The sequence below is a fragment of the Somniosus microcephalus genome, chromosome 4 (assembly GCF_052327205.1).
Source record: "Somniosus microcephalus isolate GS21.2 chromosome 4, FLI_Smic_1.0, whole genome shotgun sequence".
Classification (NCBI taxonomy): domain Eukaryota; kingdom Metazoa; phylum Chordata; class Chondrichthyes; order Squaliformes; family Somniosidae; genus Somniosus; species Somniosus microcephalus.
In genome coordinates, this window is record NC_140990.1 from 345,109,379 (window position 1) to 345,136,376 (window position 26,998).

At 51.4% G+C, this 26,998-nt stretch overlaps 1 protein-coding gene across 5 annotated transcripts in view; it reads right to left on the reverse strand.

Annotated features, from left to right (window-relative positions):
- The window catches only part of LOC147120739 (DNA repair protein Ku80-like), a 197,389-nt gene that overhangs the window by 51,196 nt on the left and 119,195 nt on the right, over window positions 1-26,998 (reverse strand). For all 5 annotated transcript variants that reach the window (XR_015078230.1, XM_085986974.1, XM_085986973.1 and 2 more), the window contains one exon: window positions 4,893-4,962. Coding sequence is in view for 4 of the 5 variants with exons in the window: in XM_085986974.1 (XP_085843100.1) it covers window positions 4,893-4,962 (70 nt within the window). In the remaining variant the exon portion in view is untranslated. The remainder of the gene's footprint in view (window positions 1-4,892; window positions 4,963-26,998) is intronic.

The window sequence follows — 26,998 nt, forward strand, 5'->3', positions numbered from 1 at the left end:
ACATTCCCCCGGCCTCACATTCCCCAGGCCTCACATTCCCCAGGCCTCACATTCCCCCGGCCTCACATTCCCCCGGCCTCACATTCCCCAGGCCTCACATTCCCCCGGCCTCACATTCCCCCGGCCTCACATTCCCCCGGCCTCACATTCCCCCGGCCTCACATTCCCCCGGCCTCACATTCCCCCGGCCTCACATTCCCCAGGCCTCACATTCCCCAGGCCTCACATTCCCCCGGCCTCACATTCCCCCGGCCTCACATTCCCCCGGCCTCACATTCCCCCGGCCTCACATTCCCCAGGCCTCACATTCCCCCGGCCTCACATTCCCCCGGCCTCACATTCCCCAGGCCTCACATTCCCCAGGCCTCACATTCCCCAGGCCTCACATTCCCCAGGCCTCACATTCCCCCGGCCTCACATTCCCCCGGCCTCACATTCCCCCGGCCTCACATTCCCCAGGCCTCACATTCCCCCGGCCTCACATTCCCCCGGCCTCACATTCCCCCGGCCTCACATTCCCCCGGCCTCACATTCCCCCGGCCTCACATTCCCCCGGCCTCACATTCCCCCGGCCTCACATTCCCCAGGCCTCACATTCCCCAGGCCTCACATTCCCCCGGCCTCACATTCCCCCGGCCTCACATTCCCCCGGCCTCACATTCCCCCGGCCTCACATTCCCCAGGCCTCACATTCCCCCGGCCTCACATTCCCCCGGCCTCACATTCCCCCGGCCTCACATTCCCCCGGCCTCACATTCCCCCGGCCTCACATTCCCCAGGCCTCACATTCCCCCGGCCTCACATTCCCCCGGCCTCACATTCCCCCGGCCTCACATTCCCCCGGCCTCACATTCCCCAGGCCTCACATTCCCCAGGCCTCACATTCCCCCGGCCTCACATTCCCCAGGCCTCACATTCCCCAGGCCTCACATTCCCCCGGCCTCACATTCCCCAGGCCTCACATTCCCCAGGCCTCACATTCCCCAGGCCTCACATTCCCCCGGCCTCACATTCCCCAGGCCTCACATTCCCCAGGCCTCACATTCCCCCGGCCTCACATTCCCCAGGCCTCACATTCCCCAGGCCTCACATTCCCCAGGCCTCACATTCCCCAGGCCTCACATTCCCCCGGCCTCACATTCCCCCGGCCTCACATTCCCCCGGCCTCACATTCCCCCGGCCTCACATTCCCCCGGCCTCACATTCCCCCGGCCTCACATTCCCCAGGCCTCACATTCCCCCGGCCTCACATTCCCCCGGCCTCACATTCCCCCGGCCTCACATTCCCCCGGCCTCACATTCCCCAGGCCTCACATTCCCCCGGCCTCACATTCCCCCGGCCTCACATTCCCCAGGCCTCACATTCCCCCGGCCTCACATTCCCCCGGCCTCACATTCCCCCGGCCTCACATTCCCCCGGCCTCACATTCCCCCGGCCTCACATTCCCCCGGCCTCACATTCCCCCGGCCTCACATTCCCCCGGCCTCACATTCCCCAGGCCTCACATTCCCCCGGCCTCACATTCCCCAGGCCTCACATTCCCCCGGCCTCACATTCCCCAGGCCTCACATTCCCCAGGCCTCACATTCCCCAGGCCTCACATTCCCCAGGCCTCACATTCCCCAGGCCTCACATTCCCCAGGCCTCTGTAATGTCTTAGGGGGTGAAATTGGGTGCCGGGGCACAAATGGCTTTGCAACCAGGTGCGGCGCTGATATCGACTCCCGCCATATTCGTCGGGAGTTTTATGGCGGCGCTACAGCGTAGCGGCCCGATCTCCTTCGCCCAGAGATCGTGACGTCATCGCGGTGCGAATCGCCCCGGTCCCAAAATTGACTTCCGCCCCCTGCAGCAGCGCCGGTCCAAAACACCGACAGCTGCAGAAGGCGTGCATCCGGCAGCCAGCCGCTTCGAGGGTGATGATTAAAGGCGAGGTGGCCGAGGTAAGTAAAAAAAATTTACCTTTCCTGTTCTAGTTTTTTCCGCGGGTTCCTGCCCGCGATTGATCAGCCCGGCACTCTGCTTGAGTGGGATTGCAGCTGCCTTGGTGGTCCAGGTGGGTACTTTTTAAATTGCAGAGCCTACAGCGAAGGCCCTTCCCTTTAAGGGAGCGAAGGAACCTTTGAACGCGGCAGCGCTGCAAGGCCCAGTGTGCAGTTCTGCTGAAGTCTCCGCCCTACTCCCCGACATTAATGCCCTAAGAAGGAAGTGGAGCAGTTGATTTAGCGTTCCACTTCCCTCTTTGGGCCCTAAAACTCAATTTTGCGGTCGCCGGCGCTAATTAACGCCCAGGCGATGTTAGCGCCCCAAAATGGTCAATACCGAATTTTTCCCCCCTTATTGTTTTGTTCATGACTTGACTCCAGTTACATCACGTCAGTCATGATTCCGCTCTCTGTTTATCTGATTTTTAAAAATATATATTTTGATCCCTCCCCTTTCTCTGCTTGTGACCTGTCCACCTCTTATTCTTCAGCTCTAAAGGAGGATCCAGACCTGAAGCTTTTGTGTTCTCTCCACAAATGCGGACTGACCCGCTGCTTGTTTTAGCTCCTGGACAGGAATGGCTGTAAACAGAACACCCGCGCATCACAGAGAATAGTCAAACTAAGAGTATGATCCCAGCAAAATCAACTCAATCCCAACCAGCCCATGCCCCCCAGAATTAACCCTCACCAGCCCATGCCCCCCCAGAATTAACCCTCACCAGCCCATGCCCCCCCAGAATTAACCCTCACCAGCCCATGCCCCCCAGAATTAACCCTCACCAGCCCATGCCCCCCAGAATTAACCCTCACCAGCCCATGCCCCCCAGAATTAACACTCACCAGCCCATGCCCCCCAGAATTAACACTCACCAGCCCATGCCCCCCCAGAATTAACCCTCACCAGCCCATGCCCCCCAGAATTAACCCTCACCAGCCCATGCCCCCCAGAATTAACACTCACCAGCCCATGCCCCCCCAGAATTAACCCTCACCAGCCCATGCCCCCCAGAATTAACCCTCACCAGCCCATGCCCCCCAGAATTAACACTCACCAGCCCATGCCCCCCCAGAATTAACCCTCACCAGCCCATGCCCCCCAGAATTAACCCTCACTAGCCCATGCCCCCCCAGAATTAACCCTCACCAGCCCATGTCTCCCCAGAATTAACCCTCACTAGCCCATGCCCCCACAGAATTAACCCTCACCAGCCCATGTCTCCCCAGAATTAACACTCACCAGCCCATGTCTCCCCAGAATGAACCCTCACCAGCCCATGCCCCCCCAGAATGAACCCTCACCGGCCCATGCACCCCCAGAATTAACCCTCACCGGCCCATCTCCCCCAGAATTAACCCTCACTGGCCCACCACCCCCCAGAATTAACATAGAAGGTAGGAGTAGGCCATTCGGCCCCTCGAGCCTGTTGCGCCATTTAATGAGATCATGGCTGATCATCCAAACTCAGTACCCTGTCCCTGCCTTCTCCCCATATCCCTTGATCCCTTTAACCTTAAGAAATATATCCAACTCCTTCTTGAATATATTTAATGAATTGGCCTCAACTGCCTTTTGTGGTAGAGAATTCCACAGGTTCACCACTCTCTGGGTGAAGAAATTCCTCCTCATCTCTGTCCAAAATGGCTTACCCCTTATCCTTAGACTGTGACCCCTGGTTCTGGACTCCCCCGCCATCGGGAACATTCTTCCTGCATCTAGTCTGTCTAGTCCTGTTAGAATTTTATAAGTTTCAATGAGATCCCATCTCATTCTTCTAAACTCTAGCGAATATAAGCCTAATCGACACAATCTCTCCTCATACGTCATTCCTGCCATCCCAGGTATCAGTCTGGTGAATCTTCGCTGCACTCTCTCCATGGCAAGAACATCCTTCCTCAGATAAGGTGACCAAAACTGCACACAATACTCAAGGTGTGGCCTCACCAAGGCCCTGTACAACTGCAGTAAGACATCCTTGCTCCTGTACTCGAATCCTCTCGCTATGAAGGCCAACACAGCATTTGCCTTCTTAACCACCTGCTGCACCTGCATACTTACCTTCAGCGACTGGTGCACAAGGACACCCAGGTCTCGTTGCACTTCCCCTTTTCCCAATCTATTGCCGTTCAGATAATGATCTGTCTTCCTGTTTTTGCCACCGAAGTGGATAACCTCGCATTTATCCACATTATACTGCATCTGCCCAATCACCCAACCTGTCCAAATCATACTGGAGTTTCTCTGCATCCTCCTCACAGCACACACGCCCACCCAGCTTTGTGTCATCTGCAAACTTGGAGATATTACATCTAATTCCCTCATCTAGTTCATGTATATATATTGTGAATAGCTGGGGTCCTAGCACCGATCCCTGCGGTACCCCCCTAGTCACTGCCTGCCACTTGGAAAAAGACACGTTTATTCCAACTCTCTGCTTTCTGTCTGCCAACCAGTTCTCTATCCAAGTCAGTACCTTACCCCCCAATCCCATGTGCTTTAACTTTGCACGCTAATCTCTTATGCGGGACCTTAATGAAAGCCTTCTGAAAGTCCAAATGCACCACATCCACTGGTTCTCCCTCATCTATTCTACCAGTTACATCCTCAAAAAATTCCAGTAGATTAGTCAAGCATGATTTACCTTTTGTAAATCCATGTTGACTTTGTCCGATCTTGTCACTGTTTTCCAAGTGCTCTATTATTACATCTTTTATAATGGACTCTAGCATTTTTCCGCTACCGATGGGGTCCTAGCGCCGATCCCTGCGGTACCCCACTAGTCACTGCCTGCCACGCGAAAAAAGACCCGTTTATTCCAACTCTTTGCTTCCTGTCTGCCAACCAGTTCTCTGGCCCATCCCCCCGGGTGTCCCAGTTGTTTTATCCATTGTCCAGTGTTACGCACCTTCTCTGAAGTTGAAATTCTTCTGATTGATCAGTGTCTTGAAGTCTTCTGCTGGATAGAGGCTGCCAACCTATAACAGGAGACGGAGCAAATCCAGCCTGAGTGCATATATTACACAGATCCTTAACACAGAGCAGCACAGGCCCTTGATTAAGCCTGATTATAAAATAGTTCAGAGGGGGCTCGCAGTGCTGCTCAAAGCTCCATGTGTCCTGTTAGTGCAGCACCTGCATTTCCTTTTTACAGAGAAAGATAAAGAAAGGGAAAATAGAATGAGAGTAAACTAACGAGAGACATAAAAACAGATTGTACAACCTTCTATAGGTATGTAAAAAGGAAAAGATTAGAGAAAGTAAACGTGGGTCCCTTACAGGCTGAGACAGGAGAAATGATAATGGGGAATAAGGAAATGGCAGAGAAAGTAAACAAATACTTTGTGTCTGTCTTCACAGAAGAAGACGCAATAAACTTCCCGGAAATAGTGGAGAACCAAGGGTCTAGCGAGAATGAGGAACTAAAAGAAATTAGTAAAAAAATAATAGACCTGGAGAAATTAATGGGATTGAAAGCTGATAAATCCCCTGGATCTGACGGCCTACATCCCAGGGTTATGAAAGAGGTGACTATAGAGATAGTGGATGCATTGGTTGTCATTTTTCAAAATTCCATAGATTCTAGAACATTCCCCAAGGATTGGAAGGTAACAAATCTAACCTCACTATTTAAGAAAGGAGGGAGAGAGAAAACGGGGAACTACAGACCAGTTAGCCTGACATCAGTAGCAGGGAAAATGCTAGAATCTATTTTTAGCGATGTGGTAACAGGGCACTTAGAAAATAATAATAGGATTGGGCAGAGTCAACACGGATTTATGAAAGGGAAATCGTGTTTGACAAATCTGTTGGAGTTTTTTGAGGTTGTAACTAGCAGAACAGATGAGGGGCAGCCAGTGGATGTGGTGTATTTGGATTTTCAGAAGGCATTCGATAAGGTGCCACACAAGAGGTTATTCAACAAAATTAGGGCTCATGGGATTGGGGGTAATATACTAACATGGATTGAGGATTGGTTAACGGACAGAAAACAGAGAGTAGGAATAAACGGGTCATTTTCGGGTTGGCAGGCTGTAACTAGTGGGGTACCACAAGGATCAGTGCTTGGGCCTCAGCTATTCACAATCTACATCAATGATTTGGGTGAGGGGACCAAATGTAATATATCCAAGTTTGCTGATGATACAAAGCTGGGTGGGAATGTAAGTTGTGAGGAGGATGCAAGGAGGCTTCAAGGGGATATAGACAAGCTAAGTGAGTGGGCAAGAACATGGCAAATGGAATATAATGTGGAGAAATGTGAAGTTATCCACTTTGGTAGGAAAAATCGAAAAGCAGAATATTTTTTAAATGGTAAGAGATTGGGAAATGTTGGTGTTCAGAGGGACCTGGGTGTCTTTGTACACGAATCACTGAAAGTTAACATGCAGGTACAGCAAGCAATTAGGAAAGCAAATGGTATGTTGGCCTTTATCACAAAAAGATTTGAGTATAAGAGTAAAGATGTCTTACTGCAATTATATCGGGCCCTGGTGAGACCACACCTGGAATATTGTGTGCAGTTTTGGTCTCCTTACCTAAGGAAGTATATACTTGCCATAGAGGGAGTGCAATGAAGATTCACCAGACTGATTCCTGGGATGGGGGGATTGTCCTATGAGGAGAGATTGAGTAGACTAGGCCTATATTCTCTAGTGTTTAGAAGAATGAGAGGTGATCGCATTGAAAAATACAAATTTCTTACAGGGCTTTATAGGGTAGATGCAGGGAGGCCGTTTCCCCTGGCTGGGGAGTCTAGAACCAGGGGTCACAGTCTCAGAATAAGGGGTCGGCCATTTAGGACTGAGATGAGTAGAAATTTCTTCACTCAGAGGGAGGTGAATCTTTGGAATTCTCTACCCCAGAGGGCTGTGGAGGCTCAGTCGTTGAGTATATTCAAGACAGAGATCGCTAGCTTTTGGATATCAGATTTTTGGATACCAGGTCAGAGGCTGGGTATTCTGCAGTGAGCGTCTCATCTCCCGTTTCCCCAAGCCTTTCCCACCATCTACAAGGCACAAGTAAGGAGTGTGATGGAATATAGATATGTGAAGAGAAAAAGATTGGTGAAGTCAAGTGTAGGTCCCTTGCAGTCAGAATCAGGGGAATTTATAACGGGCAGACCAATTAAATACATACTTTGGTTCTGTCTTCACAAAGGAGGACACAAATAATCTCCCAGAGATGTCAGGGAACATAGGGTCTAATGAGAGGGAGGAACTGAAAGAAATCAGTATTTGTAGGGAAATGATGTTGGGGAAATTGATGGGACGGAAGGTCGATAAATCCCCAGGGCCTGATAATCTACATCCTAGGGTACTTAAGGAAGTGGCCCTAGAAATAGTAGATGCATTGCTGGTCATCTTCCAAAATTCGATACACTCTGGAACAGTTCCCATGGATTGGAGGATAGCGAATGTAACCCCACTATTTAAAAAAGATGGTAGAGAGAAAACGGGAAATTATAGACCGGTAAGCCTAACATCGGTAGTGGGGAAAATGCTAGAGTCCATTATAAAAGATGTAATAGCAGAGCACTTGGAAAACAGTGACAGGATCGGACAAAGTCAACATGGATTTACAAAAGGTAAATCATGCTTGACCAATGTACTGGAATTTTTTGAAGATGTAACTGGTAGAATAGATAAGGGAGAATCAGTGGATGTGGTGTATTTGGACGTTCAGAAGGCTTTTGATAAGGTCCTGCACAAGAGATTGGCGTGTAAAGTTAAAGCACATGGGATTGGGGGTAAGGTACTGTCTTGGATAGATAGAGAACTGGTTGGCAGACAGGAAGCAAAGAGTTGGAATAAAAGGGTCTTTTTCCGGGTGGCAGGCAGTGACTAGTGGGGTACCGCAGGGATTGGTCCTAGGACCCCAGCTATTCACAATATATATTAATGATCTAGACGAGGGAACTAGATGTAATAGCTCCAAGTTTACAGACGACACAAAGCTGGGTGGGCGTGTGTGCTGTGAGGAGGATGCAGAGAAACTCCAGGATGATTTGGACAGGTTGGGTGATTGGGCAAATGCAGTATAATGTGGATAAATGCGAGGTTATCCACTTTGGTGGCAAAAACAGGAAGACAGATTATCTGAATGGCAATAGGTTGGGAAAAGGGGAAGTGCAACGAGACCTGGGTGTCCTTGTACACCAGTCGCTGAAGGTAAGCATGCAGGTGCAGCAGGTGGTTAAGAAGGCAAATTGTATGTTGGCCTTCATAGCGAGAGGATTCGAGTACAGGAGCAAGGATGTCTTGCTGCAATTGTACAGGGTCTTGGTGAGACCACACCTTGAGTATTGTGTGCAGTTTTGGTCGCCTTATCTGAGGAAGGATGTTCTTGCCATGGAGGGAGTGCAGCGAAGATTCACCAGACTGATACCTGGGATGGCTGGAATGACGTATGAGGAGAGATTGGGTCGATTAGGCTTGAATAAAGGAGACTATGAAGGTATGAGAGCGGAATTGAGTAGAGTGGATTGGGAAAATAGATTAAAGGGTAAGTCTGTGGCGACACGCCACCACTGGACATAATCCGCTCACGGCGGCACAGACAGTCTAAGCAGAAGCCCCCAGCCGGGGGCCCTTTCCTCCAGCAACTTGTTTCCCGCAGGGACAGGCTGCCGGGAGCACTTCCTGTCTGGGAAGTATTTAAGTGGATGCGCGGGCTTTTCTAGTTCCTGTTTTGCCATGTGGTCAGAATAAAGAAGCTGTGTTTTCAATAGCTCTGTCTCGACTCCCACGTTTGCCGCGGTATCTCAACACTGGTGACCCCGACGCTCAGGACGAATCCTAAGCTAGCATGGCGGATACAAACGTAGTCACGGTTAAATTACCTGACTTTTGGGAGAACCTCGCCGAAGCCTGGTTCGTTCAAGCTGAGTCCAGATTCCGGCTGAAAGGCATTACAGTCGATGCCACGAAGTATGACTACCTCGTCGCCTCGCTCACCTACGCTACAGTCCCCAAGGTTTGGGCAGCGCTGCAGAATCCACCAACGGAGGGCAAGTACGAGCATCTGAAGGCTGCGCTACTTAAAAAATGTCAAACGTCCTCTTACCAGCGCCACTGCCAACTCCTGGACCTCCCCGGCCTTGGTGACGCTTCACCATCAGACCTGCTTTCCCACATGCTGTCCCTCTCAGATGACAAAAATCCCGGCGCCCTTTTTCGCACGCTTTTCATTCGGCAGCTCCCCGCCAGCATCCGCCCGCTCCTTGTGGAGTCTGACTCCACGGACCTGAATGAGATAGCCGAAAAGGCCGACAGGCTGCTCTCTGCACAGGCCGCTCGCGACGTCGCGCCCGACCTCACGGCAGCGACCACGCGGTCTTCCCGGGCCGCTAGGCCCGACCGCCCTACCACTCCGTGTCACTGCTACTACCACACCCGTTTTGGCGCTAGGGCTCAACGCTGCACGCCACCGTGTTCCTTCAAACCCCCCCCCGCACCGGCCCCCGTGATGGCCGCGGGGCAGAAGGAGCCCCTACTGTACGTCACTGACGACAGAACCAACCGCCGATTTCTGTGCGACACAGGGGCCCAGCACAGCATCACCCCCGCCTCCGCCCTCGAGATCCAACGCGGCACACGGGGTATCACACTGGCTGCAGCCAACGGCTCTGAAATCCGCACATATGGCACCCGCATGGTCACGCTCGACCTCGCGGGCCGCCGCTACCACTGGGAGTTCCTGACAGCCAAGGTCCTCTGCCCACTCATCGGCGCCGACTTCCTACGCGCCCACGGCCTCCTTGTCGACATTCCGAGGCACCGCCTCGTCGACATCAACACTATGGCCCCCATCCCCGGCGCCTTTATTACCCCGGCCCGTTCGGCCGGCCCGACGACCTACTGCCTCGCCAGAGCCACGGACGACTACTCGGCACTCCTAGCTGAGTTTCCCGCCCTCACTAACCCGACCTTTTCGGCCAAAGCCGCCAAGCACGGTGTGGAACACTATATCCCCACCACCGGCCCCCCAGTTTCTGCCCACGCCCGCAGACTCAACCCGGCCAAGCTGGAAATCGCGCGGGCCGAGTTTACCAACATGGAACAACTCGGCATCATCCGCCGCTCCAGCAGCCCTTGGGCCTCGCCCCTCCACATCGCCCCCAAGCCCGGCGGAGGCTGGCGCCCTTGCGGGGACTACCGCCGCCTCAACGACGCCACCACCCCCGATCGGTACCCGGTGCCACACATCCAGGACTTCTCGGCCCGACTGGCCGGACGAACCGTCTTTTCCAAAGTCGACCTGGTGCGCGGTTACCACCAAGTCCCCGTACACCCCGCGGACATCCCCAAAACGGCCGTCATCACCCCATTCGGCCTGTTCGAGTTCCTGAGGATGCCCTTCGGCCTCAAGAATGCAGCACAGGCTTTCCAGCGCCTTATGGACTCAGTCCTCCGGGACCTGAACTTCCTATTCGTCTATCTAGACGACATTCTCGTGGCCAGCTCCTCCAAACAGGAACACCTCGAACACCTTCGCATCCTGTTCGGGCGCCTAGCCCAACACGGGCTCATCCTCAGCCCGGCGAAGTGCCAATTCGGCCTAACCGAGATCGATTTTCTCGTTCACCACATCACCCCTGCCGGGGCCGTCCCCCTGCCCAACAAGGTGCAGGCCGTCCAGCAATTCCCCCGCCCCACAACCATCAAGGGCCTCCAGGAGTTCCTCGGGATGGTGAACTTCTACAACAGGTTCATCCCCAGAGCCGCAGCCCTTATGAAGCCCCTATACGACTCCCTCCGAGGGAAATCCGGCAAGATGGACGTAGCCTGGACCACTGACACGGCAGCCGCCTTCGACGCCACCAAAAACGCGCTCGCCGATGCCACTCTGCTCGCGCACCCGAGGGCCGATGCCCGGGTCGCGCTCACCACCGACGCCTCCGACCACGCGGTCGGGGCCGTGTTCGAGCAGTGGGTCAATGGCGCGTGGCAGCCACTTGCCTTCTACAGCCGCCAACTGCGCCCCCCGGAGGTCAAATACTCCACTTTCGACCGCGAGCTTCTCGCACTCCACCTGTCGGTCCGCCATTTCAGGTTCCTCCTGGAAGGCCGCCCCTTCACCGCGTATGTGGACCACAAGCCACTCACATACGCGATGGCCAAGCACACCGAACCCTGGTCCGCTAGGCAGCAACGCCAGCTCGTGGCCATCTCCGAGTTTACTACGGACATTCAGCACGTCTCCGGTAGAGACAACGTGGTCGCCGACTGCCTTTCCCGTCCCGCCGTCTGTGCGAATCACCTCGCGGTCGACTACGCACAACTAGCAGCGGCCCAGCTCACGGACCCAGACCTCCTCTCGGCGGCTACCAGCCTGCCAGGGCTACGCCTAGCCAAGGTCGCGCACGGGCCCGAAGCCACGGCAGTCACGTGCGACGTCTCACTCGGCCAACCCAGGCCGGTCGTCCCTGAGACCTGGCGCCGCCGCGTCTTCGACGCGCTCCACGGGCTCTCTCACCCGGGTTCCCGCGCATCCGTCAAACTCCTCTCCAAGCGCTTCGTCTGGCGCGGCCTTAGCAGAGATGTTCGGACTTGGGCCACCTCCTGCCTCGCCTGCCAACGGGCTAAGGTACAGCTGCACACCAAAGCACCCCTGGGAGACTTCGAGGTACCCAGCCGCCGCTTCGACCACGTACACGTCGACATCGTCGGTCCCCTGCCGCCATCGCAAGGCCAAACTTATCTCCTCACGATGGTCGACCGCTACACACGCTGGCCTGAGGCAGTGCCGCTGACCTCCACCACCACAGCCGACATCGCCAGGGCGTTCGTTAACACCTGGGTTGCGAGGTTCGGCGTACCGGCCGACATAACCTCCGACAGAGGCGCCCAGTTCACCTCCGAACTCTGGACGGCCACAGCACGCAACCTCGGGGTGATGCTCCACCGCACCACGGCGTACCACCCGCAGGCCAACGGACTTTGTGAACGCTTCCACAGGTCACTCAAGGCCTCACTCCGCGCCGGCCTGCAGGACAGTACCTGGACTGACCGCCTACCGTGGGTGCTACTCGGCCTACGCACCGCGGTCAAGGAAGACCTCCAGTCCTCGGCAGCGGAGTTAGTCTACGGACAACCGCTGCGCGTCCCAGGCGAATTCCTTCCGGAGCCTACCAAGCCTTGGTCGGCCGAACAGCAGCGGCTCGACTCTTTCTCTTCCGCTCAGCAGTTCGCCCCACTTCCGGTCAACCGACACGGCGAACTCGCACCTCACATCCCGCCAAATTTACAGCAGGCGCGCTTCGTCTTCGTGCGACACGACGCGCACCGCGGGCCCCTGCGACCCCTGTACGACGGTCCGTACGAGGTACTACAAACCGGGGACAAGGTATTCAAGCTGCGACACGGCGACAGGGTCAAGACAGTCTCCATCGACCGGCTCAAACCAGCACACACAGAACCAGGGGAACAGGTCCCCGTGGCCCAGCCTCCAGCCAGAGGCCGTCCCCCCGGCAAGCCAGCACAGCCGGCGGCGAACCGCCCGACCCAACCAACCAGACTGGCGACCACTCAGAGCCGCTGCGGCAGAACCATTAGACCACCGTCACGACTCGTCCACTCCTCCTAAGCGGATTCTGAGGGGAGCTCTGTGGCGACACGCCACCACTGGACATAATCCGCTCACGGCGGCACAGACAGTCTAAGCAGAAGCCCCCAGCCGGGGGCCCTTTCCTCCAGCAACTTGTTTCCCGCAGGGACAGGCTGCCGGGAGCACTTCCTGTCTGGGAAGTATTTAAGTGGATGCGCGGGCTTTTCTAGTTCCTGTTTTGCCATGTGGTCAGAATAAAGAAGCTGTGTTTTCAATAGCTCTGTCTCAACTCCCAAGTTTGCCGCGGTATCTCAACAAGACGATACATGATTAGTGGTGTACATTTAAGGAGTTATTTTACAACTTCCAAAAAATATATATTCCGAGAAGAAAAGGGTGTAAAAGAAAAGACAGCCATCCGTGGCTAAGTAAAGAAATTAAGGATAGTATTCGACTAAAAACAAGGGCATATAAGGTAGCCAAATCTAGTGGGAGGATAGAGGATTGGGAAAACTTTAAAAGACAGCAAAAAATAACAAAAAGATTGATTAAGAAAGGGAAGATAGATTATGAAAGTAAATTAGCAAAAAATATAAAAACAGATAGTAAGAGTTTTTATAGTTATATAAAAAGAAAAAGGGTGGCTAAAGTAAATGTTGGTCCCTTAGAGGATGAGACCGGGAAATTAATGGTGGGAAATATGGAGATGGCAAAAACACTGAATGAATATTTTACATCAGTCTTTACAGTAGAAGACACTAAGAATATCCCAACACTGGACAAACAGGGGGCTAAAGGGGGGGGAGGAGCTAAACACGATCAAAATCACTAAGGAAGTGGTACTTGGTAAAATAATGGGACTCAAGGCGGATAAATCACCTGGACCTGATGGCTTACATCCTAGGGTCTTGAGGGAAGTGGCGGTAGGGATTGTGGATGCATTGGTAATAATTTTCCAAAACTCCCTGGACTCGGCAATGGTCCCGGCAGACTGGAAAACTGCTAATGTAACACCCTTATTTAAAAAGGGCAGTAGACAGAAGGCTGGAAACTATAGACCGGTTAGCCTAACATCTGTAGTAGGTAACATTTTGGAGTCCATTATTAAGGAGACAGTAACAGGACATTTGGATAATCATAATTTAATAGGACAAAGTCAGCATGGTTTTATGAAGGGGAAGTCATGTTTGACAAATTTGCTGGAGTTCTTTGAGGAAGTAACATATAGGGTGGATAAAGGGGAACCAGTGGACGTAGTGTATTTAGACTTCCAAAAGGCATTTGGCAAGGTGCCACACAAAAGATTATTGCTTAAGATAAAAAATCACGGGATTGGGGGTAATATTCTGGCATGGATAGAGGATTGGCTATCTAACAGAAGGCAGAGAGTTGGGATAAATGGTTCATTCTCAGACTGGCAATCAGTAACTAGTGGTGTTCCGCAAGGGTCAGTGCTGGGTCCCCAACTCTTTACAATCTATATTAACGATTTGGAGGAGGGGACCGAGTGTAACATATCAAAGTTTGCAGATGATACTAAGATGGGGGGGAAAGTAGTGAGTGAGGAGGACATAAAAAACCTTCAAGGGGACATAGACAGGCTAAGTAAGTGGGCAGAGATTTGGCAGATGGAATACAATACTGGAAAGTGTGAGGTTATGCACTTTGGCAGGAAAAATCGTAGAGCAAGCTATTATCTTAATGGCAAGAAACTGGAAATTACTGAAGTACAAAGGGATCTGGGGGTCCTGGTGCACGAAACTCAAAAGGTTAGTATGCAGGTGCAGCAAGTGATTAAGAAGGCCAATGGAATGTTGGCTTTCATTGCTAGGGGGATAGAATATAAAAATAGGGAGGTATTGCTTCAGTTGTACAAGGTATTGGAGAGACCGCACCTGGAATACTGCGTACAGTTTTGGTGTCCATACTTAAGAAAGGACATACTTGCTCTCGAGTCAGTACAAAGAAGGTTCACTCGGTTAATCCCGGGGATGAGGGGATGGACATATGAGGAGAGGTTGAGTAGATTGGGACACTACTCATTGGAGTTCAGAAGAATGAGAGGCGATCTTATTGAAACATATAAGATTGTGAAGGGGTTGGATCGGGTGGATGCAGGGAAGATGTTCCCGGTGATGGGTGAAACTAGAACTAGGGGGCATAGTCTTAGAATAAGGGGCTGCTCTTTCAAAACTGAGATGAGGAGGAACTACTTCACTCAGAGGGTGGTAGGTCCATGGAATATGCTGCCCCAAAAAGCTGTAGAAGCTACATCATTACATAAATTTAAAACAGAAATAGACAGTTTCCTAGAAGTAAAGGGAATTAAGGGTTACGGGGAGCAGGCAGGAATTTGGACGAGTCTAGGTTCGGATCGGTCATGGCCCTGTGGGTAGTGGAGCGGGCCCAGGGGCCGTATAGCCTGATCCTGCTCCTATTTCGTGTGTCTAATTCTGTTAGATTCAGGAGATGGTTCTGTGATAGTGGTTTGGCGGTTAGGATCAGATCAGCCATGATCTTATTGAATGGCGGAGCAGGCTCGAGGGGCCGATTGGCCTACTCCTGCTCCTATTTCTTATGTTCTTATATTCGCTAGAGTTTAGAAGAATGAGAGGGGATCTCATTGAAACTTACAAAATTCTAACAGGACTAGACAGACTAGATGCATGAGGGATGTTCCTGATGGTGGCGGAGTCCAGAACCAGGGATCACAGTCTAAGGATAAGGGGTAAGCCATTTAAGACTGAGATGAGGAGGAATTTCTTCACCCAGAGAGTGGTGAACCTGTGGAATTCTCTACCACAGAAGGCAGTTGAGGCCAATTCATTAAATATATTCAAGAAGGAGTTAGATATATTTCTTAAGGCTAAGGGGATCAAGGGATGTGGGGAGAAAGCAGGGACAGGAATTTGGATGATCAGCCATGATCTCATTAAATGGCAGAACTGGCTCGAGGGGCCGAATGGCCTACTCCTATCTTCTATGCTTCCAATACTTTCCACTTGCCTGGATGAGTGCAGCTCCAACAACGCTCAAGAAACTCGACACCATCCAAGACAAAGCAGCCCGCTTGATTGGCACCCCATCCACCACCTTAAACATTCACTCCCTTCACCAGCGGCACACCGTGGCTGCAGTGTGTACCATCTACAAGATGCACTGCAGCAACTCGCCAAGGCATCTTCGGCAGCACCTCCCAAACCTGCGACCTCTACCACCTAGAAGGACAAGGGCAGCAGGCGGATGGGAACTCTACCATTTCCAAGTCATCCTCCAAGTCACGCCATCCTGGCTTGGAAGTATATCGCTGTTCCTTCATCGTCGCTGGGTCAAAATCCTGGAACTCTCTCCCTAACAGCACTGTGGGAGTACCTTCACTACACTGGCTGCAGCGGTTCAAGGCGGCGACTCACCACCACCTTCTCAAGGGCAACTAGGGATGGGCAATAAATGCTGGTCTTGCCAGCGACGCCCACATCCCATGAACGAATAAAAAAAAAATTGGCCCTTCGCGTCTGCTCTGCCATTCAATAAGATCATGGCTAATCTTCTACCTCATTTTCACTTTCCTGCACTATCCCAATATCCCTTGATATTCCAAAATCTAGCACTCTCTGTCACGAATATACCCAATGACTGAGCCTCCACAGCCCTCTGGGGTAGAGAATTCCAAAGATTCACCACCCTCTGAGTGAAGACATTTCTCCACATCTCAGTCCTAAATGGGCAACTCCTTATTCTGAGACTGTGACCCCTGGTTCTAGATTCCCCAGTCAGGGGAAACATCCTCCTTGCAACTGCCCTGTCAAGCCCTGGAATAATTTTGTATGTTTCAATGAGATCACCTCTCATTCTTCTAAACTCTAGAGAATATAGGTCCAGTCTGCTCAAATCTCTCCTCACAGGACAGTCTCCCATCCCAGGAACCAATCTGGTGAACCTCTGTTGCACTCCCTCAATGGCAAGTATATCCTTCCTTAGGCAAGACCAAAACTGTCCACAATACTCCAGGTGTGGTCTCATCAGGGCACGAAATAATTGCAGTTAAACTTCTTTACTCTTATACTCAAATCCTCTTGTAATAAAGGCCAACATACCATTTGCTTTCTTAATTGCTTGCTGTACCTGCATGTTAACTTTCAGTGATTCGTGTACAAGGACACCCAGGTCCCTCTGAAAACCAACATTTCCCAATCTCTCACCATTTAAAAAATACTCTGCTTTTCTATTTTTTCTACCAAAGTGGATAACTTCACATTTCTCCACATTATATTCCATTTGCCATGTTCTTGCCCACTCACTTAGCCTGTCTATATCCCCTTGAAGCCTCCTTGCATCCTCCTCACAACTTACATTCCCACCGAACTTTGTATCATCAGCAAACTTGGATATATTACATTTGGTCCCCTCTAGCAGAGTATTGGTTACCGGACATAAAACAGAGTGTGAATAAATGGGTCATTTTCTGGTTGGCAGAATTTTTTAAATTTTTTTTAAAGCGGATTAATCAAGGACATTCAGCATGGATTTGTTGAGGGAAGGTTGTATCTGACTAATTTGGTTGAATTTTTTGAGGCCTAACTAGTGTTTTATACCTGAACTACACTTCCTCCCACCCCGCTTCCTGTAAGGACTCTATTCCATTCTCCCAGTTTCTCCGTCTCCGCCGCGTCTGTTCGGATGATGCCACCTTCCATACCAGTGCTTCTGACATGGCTTCCTTTTTCCTCAACCGAGGATTCCCCTCTACTGTGGTTGACACGGCCCTTGACCGTGTCCGTTCTATTTCCCGCACTTCTGCTCTCACCTCTTCCCCTCCCTCCCAGAACCATGATAGGATTCCCCTTGTCCTCACCTTTCACCCCACCAGCCTCCACATTCAACGGATCATCCTCTGCCATTTCCGCCACCTCCAACGTGATCCCACCACCAAACACATCTTCCCCTCAACTCCCCTTTCAGCATTCCGAAGGAACTGCTCCCTCCGCGACACCCTGGTCCACTCCTCAATCACCCCCAACAGCCCTTCCCCTTCGCCCGGCACCTTCCCGTGCAAGCACAGGAGATGCAACACATGCCCTTTTACCTCCTCCCTTCCCACTGTCCAGGGCCCCAAACAGGCCTTCCAGGCGAAACAGCGATTTACTTGTACTTCTTGCAATTTAGTATACTGTATTTGCTGCTCACGATGTGGTCTCCTCTACATTGGGGAGACCAAACGCAGATTGGGTGACTGCTTTGCGGAACACCTCCGTTCAGTCCGTAAGGGTGACCCTGAGCTTCCGGTCGCCTGTCACTTTAATTCACCGCTTCACTCCCACTCTGATCTCTCTGTCCTCGGCCTATTACATTGTTCCAATGTAGCTCAACGTAAGCTCGAGGAACAGCACCTCATCTTTTGATTAGGCACTTTACAGCCTGCCGGACTGAATACCGAGTTCAACAATTTCAAACTATAACCCCTGCCCCCATTTTTCATGCTGTATGATTTTGCCATTCCCATTTGCAACACTTACATAGAAACATAGAAGATAGGAGCAGGAGTAGGCCATTCGGCCCTTCGAGCCTGCTCCGCCATTCAATGAGATCATGGCTGATCATCCAAATTCAGTACCCTGTCCCTGCCTTCTCCCCATATCCCTTGATCCCTTCAGCCTTAAGAAATATATCCAACTCTTTTTTGAATATATTTAATGAACTGGCCTCCACCGCCCTCTGTGGCAGAGAATTCCACAGGTTCACCACTCTCTGGGTGAAGAAATTCCTCCTCATTTCAGTCCTAAATGGCTTACCCCTTATCCTTAGACTATGATCCCTGGTTCTGGACTCCCCGGCCACCATAAACATCCTTCCTGCATCTAGTCTGTCCAGGCCTGACAGAATTTTATAAGTTTTGATGAGATCCCCTCTCAATCTTCTAAACTCCAGTGAGTATAAGCCCAATCGACACAATCTCTCCTCATACGTCATTCCTGCCATCCCAGGTATCAGCCTGGTGAATCTTCGCTGCACTCCTTCCATGGCAAGAACATCCTTCCTCAGGTAAGGCGACCAAAACTGCACACAATACTCAAGGTGTGGTCTCACCAAGGCCCTGTACAACTGTAGCAAGACATCCTTGTTCCTGCACTCGAACCCTCTTGCTACGAAGGCCAACATACCATTTGCCTTCTTAACCGCCTGCTGCACCTGCATGCTTACCTTCAGCGACTGGTGCACAAGAACACCCAGGTCTCTTTGCACTTCCCCTTCTCCCAATCTATTGCCATTCAAATAATAATCTGCCTTCCTGTTTTTGCCACCAAAGTGGATAACCTCACATTTATCCACATTATAGTGCATTTGCCATGTTTCTGCCCAATCACCCAATCTGTCCAAATCGTACTGGAGTTTCACGACATCCTCCTCACAGCTTACCCTCCCACCCAGCTTTGTGTCATCTGCAAATTTGGAGATATTACATCCAATTCCCTCGTCCAGATCATTAATATATATTGTGAACAGCTGGGGTCCTAGGGCCGATCCTTGCGGTACCCCACTAGTCACTGCCTGCCACTCGGAAAACGACCCGTTTATTCCAACTCTTTGCCCGCCAACCAGTTCTCTATCCAAGTCAACACCTTGCCCCCAATCCCATGTGCCTTAATTTTGCACGCTAATCTCTTATGTGGGACCTTATCGAAAGCCTTCTGAAAGTCCAAATACACCACATCCACTGGTTCTCCCATATCTATTTTACCAGTTACATCCTCAAAAAATTCCAGTAGATTAGTCAAGCATGATTTACCTTTTGTAAATCCATGTTGACTTTGTCCGATCCTGTCGCTGCTTACCAAGTGCTCTGTTATTACATCTTTTATAATAGATTCTAGCATTTTCCCCACTACCGATGTCAGGCTTACCGGTCTATAATTCCCCGCTTTTTCTCGACCACCTTTTTTGAATAGTGGGGTAACATTAGCTACCCTCCAATCCATGGGTACTGTTCCAGAGTCTATCGAGTTCTGGAAGATGACCAGCAATGCATCTACTATTTCTAGGGCCACTTCCTTAAGTACCCTGGGATGTAGATTATCAGGCCCTGGGGATTTATCGGCCTTTAGTCCCATCAATTTTCCTAACACCATTTCCCTACAAATACTGATTTCTTTCAGTTCCACCCTTTCATCAGACCCTATGTTCCCCGGCATCTCTGGGAGGTTATTTGTGTCCTCCTTTGTGAAGACAGAACCAAAGTATGAATTTAGTTGGTCTGCCATTTCTTTGTTTCCCATTATAAATTCCCCTGATTCTGACTGTAAGGGACCTACGCTTGACTTCACCAATCTTTTTCTCTTCACATATCTATAAAAGCTTTTACAGTCAGTTTTTATGTTCCCTGCTAGCTAGCAGTCCAAAGATGTGCGGGTTAGGTTGATTGGCCATGATAAAAAAATTGGCCCTTAGTGTTAGGGGGGATTAAATACGTGGGGTTACGGGGATAGGGCTTGGGTGGGATGGCTGTCGGTGTAGGGACCGGGTGCTAGGGTTTGGATGATCAGCCATGATCTCGTTGAATGGCGGAGCAGGCTTGAAGGGCCGAATGGCCTACTCCTGCTCCTATCTTCTATGTTTCTATGTTTCTATGTTTACCCTCATATTCTATTTTCCCTTTCTTAATTAATCCCTTTGTCCTCCTTTGTTGAATCCTAAACTGCTCCCAATCCTCAGGATTATTGCTTTTTCTGGCCAATTTATATGTCGTCTCCTTGGATCTTGTGCTATCCCTAATTTCCCTTGTTAGCCACGGTTGAGTCACCTTTTTTGTTTTATTTTTATGCCAAACTGGGATGAACAAATTCTGTAGCTCATCCATTCGGTCTTTGAATGTTTGCCATTGCCTATCCACCATCAACCCTTTGAGTGCCATTCCCCAATCAATCCTACCCAACTTGCTCCTCAGACCATCGTAGTTTCCTTTATTTAAATTGAGGACCCTCGTCTCTGAGTCAACTACTTCATTCTCCATCTTAATGAAGAATTCGATCATATTATGATCGCTCAGACCCAAGGGGCCTCGTACAACAAGATTGCTAATTAATCCTCCCCATACCCCTTGATCCCTTTAGCCTTAAGAAATATATTTAACTCCTTCTTGAATATATTTAATGAATTGGCCTCAACTGCCTTCTGTGGTAGAGAATTCCACAGGTTCACCACTCTCTGGGTGAAGAAATTCCTCCTCATCTCAGTCCTAAATGGCTTACCCCTTATCTTTAGACTGTGACCCCTGGTTCTGGACTCCCCGACCATTGGGAACATCCTTCCAGCATCTAGTCTGTCTAGTCCTGTTAGAATTTTATAAGTTTCAATGAGATCCCCTCTCATTCTTATAAACTCCAGCGAGTATAAGTCCAATCGACCCAATCTCTCCTCATACGTCATTCCTGCCATCCCAGGTATCAGTCTGGTGAATCTTCGCTGCACTCTCTCCATGGCAAGAACATCCTTCCTCAGATAAGGCAACCAAAACTGCACACAATACTCAAGGTGTGGTCTCACCAAGGCCCTGTACAACTGCAGCAAGACATCCTTGCTCCTGTACTCGAATCCTCTCGCTACGAAGGCCAACATACCATTTGCCTTCTTAACCGCCTGCTGCACCTGCATGCTTACCTTCAGCGACTGGTGTACAGCGACTGTCACTTACAAAAGCACAGTATGTTCCTTCAATTCCTTCCTTCCCTCCTGTCTCTGCACCTGCTGAAGATCTGTTACATATCCAGCTTTTTCCAGTTCTGATGAAGGGTCCCAGACCTGAAACGTTAACTCTGTTTCTCTCTCCACAGATGCTTCCTGGCCTGCTGAGTTTCTCCAGCGTTTTCTGTTGTTATTTTAGTGTTTTATACAGTTGAAGCATAACCCCCCTGCTCTTGTATTCTATGCCATGGCTAATAAAGGCAAGCATTCCGCATGCCTTTTAACCACCTTATCTACCTGGCCTGCTACCTTCAGGGATCTGTGGACACGTACTCCAAGGTCCCTTTGTTCCTTTACACTACTCGGTGTCCTACCATTTAATGTGTATTCCCTTTCCTTGTTAGCCCTCCCCAAATGCATTACCTCACACTTCTCCAGATTGAATTCCATTTGCCACTGTTCTGCCCACCTGACCAATTTATTGATATCTTCCTGCAGTCTACAGCTTCCTTCTTCAGTATCAACCACACGGCCGATTTTAGTATCATCTGCAAACTTCTTAATCATACCCCCTATATTAAAGTCTAGATCATTGATATATACCACAAAAAGCAAGGGACCTAGTACTGAGCCCTGCAGAACCCCACTGGAAACAACCTTCCAGTCACAAAAACACCCATCAACCATTACCCTCTGCTTCCTGGCTCCGAGCCAGTTTTGAATCCAACTCGACACTTTGCCCTGGATCCCATGGGCTATTAACTTCGTGACCAGTCTGCCATGTGGAACCTTATCAAAAGCCTTGCTAAAGTCCATATACACATCAAACGCACTAACCTCATCCTACTTGGTACCTCCTCAAAAAATTCAATCAAGTTTGTCAGACACGACCTTCCCTTAACAAATCTGTACTGACCATCCTTGATTAATCCGTGTCTTTCTAAATGAAGATTTATCCTGTCCTTCAGAATTCTTTCCAACAATTTTCCCACCACCGAGGTTAGGCTGACTGGCCTGTAATTACTCAGTCTATCCTTTTCTCCCTTTTTAAACAACGTTACCACATTAGCAGTCCTCCAGTCCTCCGGCACCACACCTGAAGCCAGAGAGGATTGAAAAATGATGGTCAGGGCCTCTGCTATTTCCTCTTTTGCTTCGCTTAACAGCCTGGAATACATTTCAACCGGGCCTGGGGATTTATCCACTTTTAAAGCTGTTAAACCCCTTAATACTTCCTCTCTCACTATGTGTAATTCATCTAATATTTCACACTCCTCCCCCCGGATAGCAATGTCTGCTTCGCCCCTCTCCTTTGTGAAAACAGACACAGAGTATTCATTAAGAACCCTACCGACGTCTCCCGCCTCCACACACACATTACCCTCATGATCTCGAATAGGCCCTACCCTTTCTTTGGTTATCCCCTCACTCTTAATATATTTATAAAACATATGAAGTGGGATTAGTCTGGATAACTATCGGCTGGCACAGACATGATGGGCTGAATGACGACCTTCTGCGCAGTAAACCTCTATGATTCTATGAGTTGAGAGACCGAGAGGAGCGCACCTGGAGGGAGCATGGTGAGAGCAGAGCAGTCCCAAGCGGCAGGAGCCCGAGACCGGAAGGAGCAGACCTGGAGGGAGGACAGTGAGAACGGAGCAGGCCCAAGAACGGAAGGAGCGGACCTGGAGGGAGCACAGTGAGAGTGGAGCAGGCCCAAGAACGGAAGGAGCGGACCTGGAGGGAGCACAGTGAGAACGGAGCAGGCCCGAGACCGGAAGGAGCGGACCTGGACGGAGCACAGTGAGAGTGGAGCAGGCCCAAGAACGGAAGGAGCGGACCTGGAGGGAGCACAGTGAGAACGGAGCAGGCCCAAGAACGGAAGGAGCAGACCTGGAGGGAGCACAGCGAGAGTGGAGCAGGCCTGAGACCAGAAGGAGTGGACCTGGAGGGAGGACAGTGAGAGTGGAGCAGGCCTGAGACCAGAAGGAGTGGACCTGGAGGGAGCACAGCGAGAACAGAGCAGGCCTGAGACCAGAAGGAGTGGACCTGGAGGGAGGACAGTGAGAGTGGAGCAGGCCCAAGACCGGAAGGAGGACAGCGAGAACGGAGCAGGCCTGAGACCAGAAGGAGTGGACCTGGAGGGAGGACAGTGAGAGTGGAGCAGGCCCAAGACCGGAAGGAGGACAGCGAGAGCGGAGCAGGCCTGAGACCAGAAGGAGCGGACCTGGAGGGAGCACAGCGAGAGCGGAGCAGGCCTGAGACCGGAAGGAGCGGACCTGGAGGGAGCACAGCGAGAATGGAGCAGGCCCGAGAACGGAAGGAGCGGACCTGGAGGGAGCACAGCGAGAACGGAGCAGGCCTGAGACCGGAAGGAGTGGACCTGGAGGGAGCAGGCCTGAGACCGGAAGGAGTGGACTGCGGAGCAGGCCTGAGACCGGAAGGAGCGGACCTGGAGGGAGCACAGCGAGAACGGAGCAGGCCTGAGACCAGAAGGAGTGGACCTGGAGGGAGCACAGCGGGAGCGGAGCAGGCCTGAGACCGGAAGGAGCGGACCTGGAGGGAGCACAGCGAGAACGGAGCAGGCCTGAGACCAGAAGGAGTGGACCTGGAGGGAGCACAGCGAGAGTGGAGCAGGCCTGAGACCGGAAGGAGTGGACCTGGAGGGAGCACAGCGAGAACGGAGCAGGCCTGAGACTGGAAGGAGTGGACCTGGAGGGGGCACAGCGAGAATGGAGCAGGCCCGAGAACGGAAGGAGCGGACCTGGAGGGAGCACAGCGAGAATGGAGCAGGCCTGAGACCGGAAGGAGCGGACCTGGAGGGAGCACAGCGAGAACGGAGCAGGCCCGAGAACGGAAGGAGTGGACCTGGAGGGAGCACAGCGAGAGTGGAGCAGGCCTGAGACCGGAAGGAGTGGACCTGGAGGGAGCACAGCGGGAACGGAGCAGGCCCGAGAACGGAAGGAGTGGACCTGGACGGAGTACAGCGAGAATGGAGCAGTAAAAAGGAGCTGCAGCAACTCAACAGAAGCAGTTTTTGAAAAAGTGACATCAGAGTAAAAAAAGTGATATCGGCAGAAGGGAAGGAGCTGATTGGTGAGTAGCTGGGGAGTGTTTTTTGTTAAGTTTTAAGTTTATTTCTGCTGGGTTAGTTCTTAATCTATTAAATAGAGGCATGGCAGGGCAGCTCAGTCCTGTGGCATGCACATCCTGTGCCGTGCACATCCTGTGCCATGGGGGAAGTCCTGGGCGCTTTGCGTAGCCTGGACGACCACATGTGTGGCAAGTGTCGCCAGCTACAGCAACTCGAGCTCCGGTTTTGGAGCTTGAGCGGCGGCTGGAGTCACTGTGGTGCATCCGCGAGGCTGAGAGTTCCGTGGATAGCACGTTTCTAGAGGTGGTCACCCCGCAGCTTAAGAGTATGCAGACAGAGAGGGAATGGGTAACCGCCAGACAGAAGAGGACCACCAGGTAGTGCAGGAGTCCCCGTCCCCGGAGTGCATCGAGCTCTCCAACCAGTATTCTGTTCTGAGTACTGGTGAGGGCGATGGTTCCTCTGGGGAGTGCAGCCAGAGTCAACTCCATAGCACCACGGGTGGCTCAGCTGCACAGGGGGTGGGGGGGGGGGATGAAAGAGTGGAAGAGCAATCGTGGTCGGGGATCCGATAGTTAGGGGATCAGACAGGCGTTTCTGCAGCGTAGACGTGACTCCAGGATGGTATGTTACCTCCCTGGTGCCAGGGTCAAGGATGTCACTGAGCGGCTGCAGGACACTCTGAGGGGGGAGGGTGAACAGCCAGAGGTTGTTGTCCATATCGGTACCAATGACGTAGGCAGAAAGAGGGATGAGGTCCTGCAGGCAGAATTTAGGGAGCTAGGAGAGCGATTAAAAAGCAGGACCTCAAAGGTAGTAATCTCCAGATTACTCCCGGTGCCACGGGCTACTGAGTACAGGAATAGGAGGATAGAACAGATGAATGCGTGGCTGAAGAGATGGTGCAGGAGGGAGGGCTTTAGATTCCTAGGCATTGGGACTGTTTCTGGGGAAGGTGGGACCTGTACAAGCCGGACGGGTTACACCTCAACAGAGCCAGGACCAATATTCTCGTGGGGAGGTTTGTTAGTGCTGTTGGGGAGGGGTTGATCTAACTTGGCAGGGGGTTGGGCACCAGCATATAGGAGTTTTAAAGAGGAATAAGGTGCATAAAAGAGTGAGTGTGTTGGATAGTACTAGAGAAGAAAGTAGTACCATATTAGATAGGAACAGGTTAAGAAAGACGACGAAAAATTCAAAAATGGGTTTAGAATGCATGTACGTAAACACACAAAGTGTGGTGAATAAGGTTGGTGAGCTACAAACACAATTAGCTGTGTGGCAATATGATGTTGTGGGGGGGAGAGCGAAACGAGGAAATGTTCAGAGATGGCCTTATCTGCAATTGACACGATGGGAGTAGCGAGGCCATGAGAAATGGCAAGGTCGAGGGGTGGCCGTGAATATGGGTTGGGGAGTTTATATGGAGGGAGAGATTAAGGGAGGATAGGAGACTAGTGAACTCAGGAAAGAGAGAGCATGATGAATTGAGATGGAGGTTGAAATCACCAAGGATGAGAAGTCGTTCGGTGCCGAGGGAAGAGAACATTGAAGATATCTCAGTAACAACATTTTTTATGGTACTTGGGTGGGCGGTAGAGAACAAGAATTTGAAATGAGGTGAGAGGGATGGAATAAGGTGAGATGCTCAAGGGAGGAGAAATTGCCGGAGGAATAGGGGGACAGACCAAGGTGTGATTTGGTGATGAGAGCCACACCACCACCACGGCGGTCTGAGCAGGGCAAATGGTGGAAGGTATAGCCAGGTGGGGAGGCTTCATTTAAGGGTAAGGTGTCATCACCCCTCAACCAAGTTACCGTCAGGGCCATGATATCGATGCAGTTATCCACGATAAGCTCATGGATGGCAAGGGCCTTGTTCGCAAGTGAACGGACATTCTGGAGGGATATGCGGAGAGGGTCGGTGGTGGTTGCCCCATTGCCAGCATCCACAGGGTCAGTGTTGGGGGGATGAGTTGGATGGGGAGGAGATTGGCAAGATTTGCCCCCAGTGGGCGCGCTAGGCGGGAAGGTTGGCGAGAGAGTAGGATGGGACAGTTGGGGTTGCTGCTCGTAAGGCGGTAGCGACGAGTGCCTCGATGGGCCCTTCGCAGGATGCCAAGAGGGAAGCTGTGGACTTATCTACGAGGGAGCGAAGCCTGGGATGATGGCAGGAGAGTAGGAAGGTTGAAGAGTAATGAAGGATTGGGGTAGGGATTTGGGAGGGCTGAGTATCAGAGAGGAGAGATGAAAGGAGGCATGACGACAGGAGAGTGCTTTCAGGGAGGGATAGAGAGAGAAAAGGAAAATAGGGGGAAAAAGTATAATGGCTCGGGTACGGAGCGGCAGCCAAAGTGCGCATGCGAATGGACACGGGAAAAACTCAGGTTACATAGGCCTGTTTAAATGTAATAATTAATGGAATACATATTTCCTGGTAGCAGAGGATAGGTTGGGGATAATGGTAGGGAGACCAAGGTCAAAGTCAGAGGTCCCATGGAAGGACAAGCCAACGTAAGCAGGATGGGGCCGGTCCGGGGCATCGACGAACTGCTGTCCAAAGCAGGCGAGTGAAGTCCAGAAGCTATTTGAAGGGTGGAGAGTTCGAGGATGGGGGCTGTTGCTGTAGAATGAGAGTCGGTAGCGGTGCAGAAAGACGATGGCGAAATCGCCGCAAGTTGGAGGTCACC